Source organism: Nothobranchius furzeri, chromosome 6 (genome assembly GCF_043380555.1).
Source record: "Nothobranchius furzeri strain GRZ-AD chromosome 6, NfurGRZ-RIMD1, whole genome shotgun sequence".
Taxonomy (NCBI): Eukaryota; Metazoa; Chordata; class Actinopteri; order Cyprinodontiformes; family Nothobranchiidae; genus Nothobranchius; species Nothobranchius furzeri.
Window position 1 is genome coordinate 72446400 of NC_091746.1, and position 10269 is coordinate 72456668.

The window sequence follows — 10269 nt, forward strand, 5'->3', positions numbered from 1 at the left end:
AACCGAACCCCTTAATGCTGTGCGTCGAGCAGGGAGGCCGTGGGTCCCATTTTCGGTGTCTTTGGCATGACCCGGCCGGGATTAGAACCCACAACCACCCAGCCAGAGGGCGGGCACGCTACCACTAGGCCACTGTGTCGGCACCACTTTAAAATGTGTTTAGTCCATTTTTCAAGAACCTTTTATTGTTGTTGAACCAACGTCCCGGTACAACGAGATGACCGTTTCAGAACAACCCGTCCAAGACGAGACACACATAATCACCCTAACCCTTTACGGCACAACACTGGCGCAGACTCAGCAACCCCCCCCCCCCCCCCCGCCTCCCTTATTGTAAACAAAGAGAACACCTGACAACCCGCAGCCGGCTTATTGAGACGTTAGACTGTTAATTGTTTCACTGCAGAATTATTACATATTGTACCTTTAAAAAACAAAATGTCAGATTTTAAAAAGTCACAGTAAAACATATAAAAGAGACATTTATGAGTTTCCTCATCTGTGCAGACGGACCCGAGCAGACCGGGCCTGCAGGTCACATGCAGCTCTAGCTTTCTGCAAACAGACGAGCAGACTGAAGCAGAACCAGTTTGTCTGAGGCTGCATTCCATTTCTCCTCTATTTACTTTCTCTCTTTGCCCCGCCCCGCCCAGCCGAGCCGGACCAGTTCCTCCTTAACAATTAGAGGCTCATCGCCCTTTTATGAGTCTAGTCAGACACATACCCCCCCATACACACACACACACACACAGGTGCACAGGGAGTGTGTCAGCTCCACTCAGTTCAACCAGCTAAGATGATTGAAACATCTGAGCTTCGCTTCACGGACCGGAACAGGACCGCAGAACCAAACCAAACGGGTCGGGGTTCCTGTGAGCTGGACCGGATCCTCTCAGAGTAAAGCTGAGAATGGTAACCTCCATCTCCAGGTGGCACCGCTACAAAGCACAAACAGGAAGTAGAGCTGCAACAAACAACAACAAACCTGCAGCAGAAAGAGAAGATGGAGGTAATAACAGAACATGGTACCGAACCTCATCTGGGCCACAGAACCACAGCAGTCCAACTCGAATCACAACCACTCCCGACGTAGCTCAGAATGACGACAAAATGAAAACAGGAAGTGGCTGAATCATTTCACTAATGAGACTTTTGTTAATTACAGTGTGTTCCGCCGTTTTGGAGCCAAAACAGAAATAAAAATAACGATTAACTCTACAGCCCTGACGAGCCGCCGGGGCATAGATGAGGATCCACTTTCCTCCTGAGTTAGTTTATCAACATCCGAGAAAACAAAAGAAAAACTCTCCGATCTTCACAACCACCCAGACAAGTCGGCAGACGAGGTTCTTTATTTTCTCATCCGTTTGGAAACGAGACCCCCCCCCCACCCCCCACCCCCAGTCGAGGACTAACGAGTAATAAACAGCGAGTGGCCCGCCGTGGTCCTGGAGTCCAGCCAGCTTCACCAGATGCCTGGAGCTGCTGCATAATGCAACGCGAGACTCATTAAAAGGGAGGAAACAAAAACACAAGGAGCTGAAAAATGCAAAACCTGGAATCCAGGAGAAGCGGCTTCCGAACCACGCAGAAGAATAATTACTCTCAGAAATCCATTAGCAGCAGAAATTACAACCTGCTGAAACGGACTCGAGACCTTCGAACCAAAACCAGCCAGGACACGAAGCCGAGACGGAGAATCGGAGTGAAACGGGATGAAAACACAGATGAAATGAACCAAATTTACATAAAACTAAGACAGAAAGCATTAAACATCTGGGAGAAATGACGTGAATCAGCTCCAGAGTCACATTCTGAGGATCAAACTAAAATAAAACGTAATAAAGGACGGGTCACCGGCGGTGGTGCCGACCCGGGTCTACAGCTCCACACATCCAGTTTGTCTCTAGATAACAGGAATGCTGTTTTCCTCCTCACGGAAGATCTCTCACTGCCAGCGTGAACCGGCTTTTAGCTCATCCCACATTGTTTATGATGTTGGTGGATAAAAATGTCGTAACCGAGTTTAATCTCACGTCAGCGTTGGTGTCGACGCAGAAAAGGTGCAGCCGCTGAAAACAGCAGTTGCTTCGTGTTTCAGCCTGTTGGAGTCGGTTAAACCAGGTGGATTGTGTTGCTGATGGAACGCCGTTACCAATCCCAACTGAAGCCGGACCTGGACCTCTGACTGCGGTGATGAGGAGAAAGCTCCGAGCTGGATCTGAGTTACCGCCAGGAATCAAACCAGCAACCTACTGCTAATCCGGTCCATGCAGGCAGGAATAATGGCTCCAGGTCTTCGGAGAAGGCTTACCCCGAGGTTTGGGAGTTTTCATGGGAAAGAGTGACAGTTATTCCATTGTGTCCTTGGGCAAGGCACTTAACCCAGCTTACCTGCTGGTGGTGGTCGGAGGGACCGGTGGCGCCTGTGTTCAGCAGCCCCGCCTCTGTCAGTGCGCCCCAGGGCAGCTGCTCATCACCACCAGGGTGTGAACGAGTGAATGAGTGATTGTGTTGTAAAGCACCTTGGGGGGTTCCAGGACTCTAGAAGGCCGTTTACATTTGCGAGTCCGGGTCTGGCTCCTTCCACGAACTCGGGTGTTCCATCATCCGTCCATCCATCTGTCAGCGTGCCCCAAAGCTCGTCACCACCAGTGTGTGAAAGGGTGAATGACTGCAGTGTAAGCGCTTACTGAGCACACCCTCATTCCTAAAGTTCCCGTCATTCCCACAATTCTTCAGCTATCCACTCATTCACAAATCGCAGCATTTCGGGTATCAGTGGTGCCAATTCAAACATCCAACAAAAGACTCAGACGACCTTCACCAAAAAGACCTTTTCTGTTATTCTGAGCACTACCTCAAATAATAACAACAACAACAACAACAAGGGTAGAAGGCCTTCTCCGGGTCAGGGAGGAGGTCCTGCCTCCAGTGGAGGAGTTTAAGCATCTCAGGATCTTGTTCACGAGTGAGGGGAAGCTGGAGCGTGAGATTGATGGTGGACTGGATTGTGATGGAGCGTTATGGATGAATGAAGGGTGAATGGATAGTAATAATAATAATAATAATAATAATAATAAAATCTGATGGTGGTGGAGATCTTCTGAACTCTAAATGAGATTAACGGCGTTCTTCCTTCGTGTTAATTTGAGAACTTCCTGTCTCAGGTGTTCCTCGGATCCGTCTGAAACGGAGAGCCAAAATAAACACGGAATACCAGCAGAGTTTGTTCCCAGCATTCTTGACCAGAACAGCAGCAGACGAGGAAAGCCAAGTTTAGATCATTCACGCCAAAACGATTCACTTTAGAGTAGACGCATCAACAGATTTATGAATAAATAAAAGTGAATTAAACGATTTTTTTGTTTGTGACAAAATTTCCCCTTTTTTTAAACTTTTCTGAACTTTTTAAAACTTTACAAAATAAAATGTACTTTTCCATTTTTACCATTTTTACTTTTGTGTTTATTGAAGTATTTATTTTACCTGTTTAATGGATTTTTTTTAAATTCTCTAACAAAACAAATATTTGTTTCTGAATGAAGACGAATCAGCCGTCATTAATCATTAAGCAGAACCAAAGCCCAGGAACATGAATCCAACAGAACCTCCCTCAGTAGAGGAACCTCTAACCGGGTCCCAGACGGAGGAGCTCACTGTGGACGGCTCGTGTTAACACACGCCCGTACGCTCCAGAGAGCTCGTTCCTCTGATCTGCCTGTTCATCTTTAACTTCTGAAGACAGAAGACGTCTTTTCGTGTTCCGACATAAAACCTATTTTTCATTATGAATTTCTTTTTTTTTTACAAACTTGGCAGATACCGTAGCCATGGTTACAGAGGTGAGTGACATCATCATGTTTTCGACATAGCTTATTGCTAAGCTAACGGAGTAACACCAAGGAAAACAGAAACGATGACTTCATCCTGAGGTTCGTCTCTGTCTCACACAGATGTGTGAGTGGAGTTTCCTCTGCTGAATGCCCCCCCCCCCCAACAAGCTGTGCTGCCTTTATTATAACTATTATAACCAAATTCATCCATCATTCTCCTGTCCAGAGTCGGGTCACGAGGCCCAGACTTCCCTCTCTCCAGCCACTTGGGCCAGCTCTTCTGGAGAAATCCCAAGGCGTTCCCATGCCAGGTGAGAGACTAATGGGCCATTCCCATCTGTACCGGGTCGGCCCGGGCCGGGTAGCGTAGGTTGTTTACACATCTGGGTGGCCTGGTATTTTTCCAGGCCAACCAAGGCTCATTCTCAGCCCTCTTCTCGAGGGGGTCTGCTTCAGGCCGACCAGGGCCAACACGCCCACTGCTGACTGCAAATTCACACCTTCCATTAGAGCAAGCCTCTGATTGGTGGGTAGAATCAGCCCACATGGGCTTAAGACAAGGATGTGTGGAATCAACCGGGCCAGGCTGGGGCTACCCGGTACAGATGGGAATGGCCCAATAGTCCCTCCAGCGTGTCCTGGGTCTACCTTTAGGTCTCCTCCTGGTTGGACGTGCCCAGAAAACCTCACCAGGGAGGCGTCCAGGAGGCATCCTGACCAGATGACCGAGCCACCTCGACTGGCCCCGTGAGGACCAGTAATGCATGAACCTCCAGTTAAAAACAAACCAGAACCTGTTGAACAGAAAACGCCCGCTAACGTTTTAGTCCCTACTCATGCTTATTTATCAGATGCTTTAATCTAAAGTGACTTACAGATTACCCTGACACGCATGTTTTTGGTCTGAGGAAGAAAATCCGCCTGTGCATGAGTTGAGTGGGCGACGGTGGCACAGGAGTTAAGTGCTCGCCCCGTAATCGGAAGGTTGCAGGTTTGAGCCCCGCTCAGTCTGTTTCTGTCGTTGTGTCCTTGGGCAAGACACTTAACCCACGTTGCCTGCTGGTGGTGGTCGGAGGGACCGGTGGTGCCAGTGCTCGGCAGCCTCGCCTCTGTCAGTGCGCCCCAGGGCAGCTGTGGCTACATCGTAGCTCATCCCCACCAGTGTGTGAATGAGTGTGTGAATGGGTGAATGACTGATTGTGTTGTAAAGCGCCTTGGGGGGTTCCAGGACTCTAGAAGGCGCTATATCAAATACAGACCATTACCATTTACCATTTAGAACATGCCAACGCCACACAGAAATGCTGCAGCCAGGATTCAAACCTGCAACCTTCAAGCTGCGAAGGTGCACCTAACCCAACTAAAGCTTCTATCAAAAACTAAACATTAATATCAACAATATCACTTTAAATATTATTAATATTTTTACCTGATTAAAAGAATTTCAGTCTAAAGAAACAAAGTTAAAAAATGAGATTCGTCTGGAGTTTTCCTTATTTATATCATCTAGAATCAAACCAACAATAAACATCAGAACCAGAACTCGGCCGGCATCTCCATGACAACTACCCTAATTATCCTGAACTCCCGTCAGTCCGAACCAAAGCTGGAGACCTAACCAGCCAGTAACCAGAGATCAGCTGGTTCGTACCCAGCAGACACAAAACCCCTGACCCTAACCCTGGTCCTTCACTTCATGGGCTTGTAAACTGTTTACTGACCGTTTTATGTCCTAATAAGGGAATGAAGGGCAGGATTTCTAACATGCCTTCGTTTTTAAGTGTGTGTGAATAAAACCAACCTAAAGAGGTGTAGATGAGGGTGTGTGCAGAGAAAAGTGTGAGAGAGAACATTTCTGTTTTCTTGTTGTTCTGGTTGGTCGACTTCCTGGGCCAGAGTTAAGGGAAAGAATGTGTCCCGTTAAAGCTTAAAGAGACCGAAATAGACAGGGCGTGTGTGTGTGTGTGTGTGTGTGTGTGTGTGTGTGTGTGTGTGTGTGTGTGTGTGTGTGTGTGTGTGTGTGTGTGTGTGTGCTAGTCTATAAATCAAAGCAAAACAAGCAAAAACAAGTTTACCTGCAAACTGAGGACATCAGTTGCAAAGTGAGGACATTTTGCAGGTCCTCACTTTGGGACAATGCCACAGAGCTCCACTGGTTAGTTTAGAGGTCTGGTGTCTATTAAGTTTTAGTTAAGGTTAGGGTTAGGAGTAGACTGGTTAGGGTTAGGAGTAGACTGGTTAGGGTTAGGTACAATCCAGTCACTACAATGAACAGAAGTCAATGACGGTCCTCACAATGAATGCTAGACTAGAGTGTATGCGTGTATGCGTGTGTGTGTGTGTGTGCATGCATGTGTGTGCGTGCATGTGTGTGTATGTGCATGTGTTTGCATGCATGCATGTATGTGTGTGTGTGTTTGTTTGTGTTTCGGATGTCACACACGATGTCTGAATTCCAAAGACGCGTTCTACATTCCATTTTCTAGAGGCAGCAAAAGTTATTTCAGGTTGTGTGAAAATAAGTCCAGAACTACAAATGTGCATCACCAAACCAGACACGGAGAAAGGAGAGGAAAAATGGCTGCAAGTTCAGCCAACTTCAAATCCTTCCTTCAGGAGGAAAGAACCATAAATCCGGACGTGTGTAGGTAGCAGCTACGCTAGGGGGGAGGAGGCTCTGTGGTGACGTCACATATGCGACGTCTGATTTGTAGTCATGCTAATTATGAACTTTTACAAGATCTGAAAGGACGTGACTGGTGTGGTCAAAACACCCATCATTAGTTTTCATTTAAACAGACGTACAACATGTGTGTGACTCAGGAAGTAAGGCACAGCGGATTAGAAGCTCTCTTAGCCCCGTTCAGGAACCCAGGAGCCGACTGGAAAGAGAGGAGACTTAGGCTCCCTATAAACAAATAATAAATAAGTGTTTAACTCGTTCACTGCCAATGTTTTTACCGTGTGGGCGTCGGACGAGCCCCCGCACCGTGAGAACAAACATCTCAGCTCTAGAGCCGATCTTCATTCGCGTACATCACACGTCACGTGATCAGGAAGCAGAACATCCATGTGTTAGGAGATTGTTTTGGGCCGCTGCTGTAAAAAAAAGTGAGGTGCGAACCGGAAAAGCTTCTGCCGATCACAATTCAACAACGGATTATGAAAGAATGGATAACGCTCGAAACGCGCGGATTCTTCCTGATGTAAGAGGTGACTCTCCGCTTTGCTTTGTTGGTTTTGGTGTCGACATCATCCTAGCGCGCAAGTTCTGTGACTCTTAAAATAACAGTAAAAATGGTGAAAAACGCTGGAAATGAATGAGTTAATAAAACAGCTGATAAAAGTCAACTATAAACATACTTTATAATATCAAATTCATAAATTATTAACAGCATTCTCTTCTGAACCCGGCATTAATGGCTGATTTTGTTTGTTTTTCAGTGATGCCCTGCAGCTGCGACCTCACTCAATTCAATTCAAAGATACTTTATTAATCCCAGAGGGAAATTAGTTTCAGTACACACAATTCTAAGATCAGACATACATGGGCAAGACACACGACAAGAATTGGTGACTGTGGTCATTCGCAACCCGAGTCGCGCTACCTTAATAGAGATAAGAGGGTTTATATGAGGATTGGTTCAGATGGAGGAAAAAAGGCACTTCAGAGCTACCCTCAACAGGGAGGGCAGCTTTGCTCTGCAAAAAACACCTCAACAGATACGCAACAGACTTCAGACAACACACAACATAAGTGTCCACTAGGTGGGGAGGTAGGGTTGGGGACTCTCCACACATCAGTGCATGCAGCCACGATAAGCAGCGCCCGTCACCTCCGTTTAGAGAGGGGAGGGAGGTAATTGGGTTAGAGAGCACAGTGACGCCTGGAAATGATCCAACGGCCTTCACCGGTCGCAGTCCCACCCAGGCTGGGATAGGGAGACAGAGTTTCCATAGCGACGGCAGCATTCCACATTTCTTCTGAGGGGAGTTTTTACTTCAGTCTCACAGGCCCCAAGGGCACCAGATTCAGATAAGAATTGTTTTTTTGGACAGACAGAGATAATTTCCTCTCTGCCTTAGAGTTCTGTTGGTCTTCAACCCCTCTAGATCCAATAATGGCGTAATTAATTTATCCCAATCCGTACTGATCCGTCAACTCGCTCCTTGATGGAATCCACCTTCTGTGCCAGAGCCTGAATCTCAGCCAAAGTTCCAAGCTTACGACTCATCTCAACAATTATATGAGTCTGTGCGTTCACAGCGTGATGTAATGCATCCCTGAGCTCCGGGATTGAGCCAATATTCCTCGACAGCTCATTAATTTTCCGGTAAGCCAGGTAACCGCTCAGACCAACCAGCACGAAACCTGACACCAACACCACGAATATCCAGACGTCTTCAGAATTCTCTACAGGCAGTTGAGAGAGGCAGATCAGGTTCCACTGTTTCCAGGAGTTCATGATATGCCCAGCTGGCTCTGTCCCAGAGGGGCAACCGGGAGCCCCTTCTCCCATTCTCATCGTTGAAAAAATTTTGTCAATCGCGTTGAAAGACCAACTGACCAGATCCATGTTTAATAATTTCCACATGTGGTATAAAGGTTTCTAACAGCCTCGGTTCAGAGAAAGAGAGTTTACAGGACTGGTTCAAGCGCAGCCAGGACCCCGAGTTTGATACTCGGAAGTGTTAGCAGCTAAACTGGCGCCATTTGAGCCACTAACATTAGCAGTTGCTAGCATTAATCTTAAGATACACACAATAATCTACAAAGATTTCAACAAAAAATTATGTAATGAAGCACTTTTATATTAATAATAATGTGTCTCCATAGAGACCCCCCCCCCCCCCCCCCCACACACACACACACACACACATACACACACATGCACCACCACTCTGAGGCCAACATATGGGGATGGATCGTGTCTGTTTTCTGCCATTTGGTGCAAACAAACTTCCAATCAGGGTGTGGCTGGGAGTGGCCAGCAACAGCTTATGACAGAGCCCTGAAAGGGCTCATTCTGGAAGGTACTGAAACTGTCAAGAGCAGAGCTGAGACTGATTTATGTGAGGGGGGTTTAGTGCAAATATGTGCACACACTAGTTTTGTATCAAACATAAAAGTTAATGTTTCATCTGTAGCACAAACAAAAGCGCGGCTGGATAGCAGCGTGATGAATTCAAGCCACATCGTCCTGCCCTGAAACTAAAACGTTTGTTATCAGACGGTTGAGTAACTGAGGGGACACCGTGTCTCCATGTGGGGAGAGGATCCTCCAGGTGGAATAAAGATAAGTTCTTATCAGAGTCCACAGTCCAGACTCGCCCTTCAGCCAAACAGCTTGTCTCGTGGGGGTGAAGGACAGCATCCCACTGACGCAGGATCAGCTGCTACCCGGACCCACACGGATCAGACCACAAACAATCTTCCACTGTCCCTGAGCCACAGGTGACGTCACCTGCGCGTGTGAGCAGGTTCCCACATGAGGGAGAACCACCAGCACATCAGAGAAAATGTTCCAGCAGGTAATAAAAGTTCTCCTGGAATAACTTCACTGTCAGAATCACAGGAACCAGTCCGAACCAACCAGTTTAAACTGGATCAGCTGATCTAACGCGGGTTTTATGACCTTCAGCTGTTCAGTCAGTAGCCTAAATGATTCATGTGCGCTACATAAAGCCGAGCAGATAAACTTCTGACAGAACCGAACCTCCTGCAATCGGTGGCTCGTTGCAAACGTCTCAGTAAAATGAAACTAACTTCCGCCCAGATCAGAGCTGCGGGTTCAAATCCCAGCAGCGGACTCTTACCTGTTCGCGCCTCTCGGAGCTCCGCTGCGATCTGACCCACGGAACCGGCGAGCCCAGCTGCAGGTTCCCCTGTGGGCGGGGCCCGGTACACCTGGCCTGCAGCACACCGGAGGAGCCGTGCGTAATGACGCGTCTGACGCACGCGGAGTCAAGTCGTCTGGGGGTGGGGATGGGGGACTTAAAAATTGTTTGGGCTGATTCCAGAGAAAGTTTCTACACACGCGCGCGCGCACACACACCTCTGGTAACCCTGTTTGGGAACATGTTCAGGAATGTTCTTCATCCTCCCAGACTCACCCTTTAGAGGCGAACCTCAGCAGCGGGTAAAACTGAGAACCAGAGCAAGATAGCATGGTTGTTTGCTCCAGACTGCTCTCATCAAGGATTTGAACCCACAAAGGGTCAGAGGTCACACTGGACCTAGATGATAGAAGGTCAACAGCAGCTCAGATCAGCTCTGGGTTCTGCCAACGTCTGCAGTAAGAGGATAAAAACAGGCCAAAGGGCAAAACACGGAAACATATCAGAAGCATTTACACCAATCTTAAACATGTGGAGACACCTGGTGATGCAGCGGCGGGTGCTGCAGACGCTCAACAGGAAGTCAGAGTGAGAC

At 47.6% G+C, this 10269-nt stretch overlaps 1 protein-coding gene across 1 annotated transcript in view; it reads right to left on the bottom strand.

The window, feature by feature from the left end:
* LOC107397151 (myosin-11) overlaps positions 1-9936 on the bottom strand; it is a 94751-nt gene extending 84815 nt beyond the window's left edge. The window contains exons 1-2 of the mRNA XM_054744676.2: positions 9916-9936; positions 9654-9866 (exon numbers count right to left, since the gene is read on the bottom strand). Coding sequence (XP_054600651.2) covers positions 9654-9866; positions 9916-9936 — 234 coding nt within the window. The remainder of the gene's footprint in view (positions 1-9653; positions 9867-9915) is intronic.
* Positions 9937-10269: the final 333 nt, after the last annotated feature.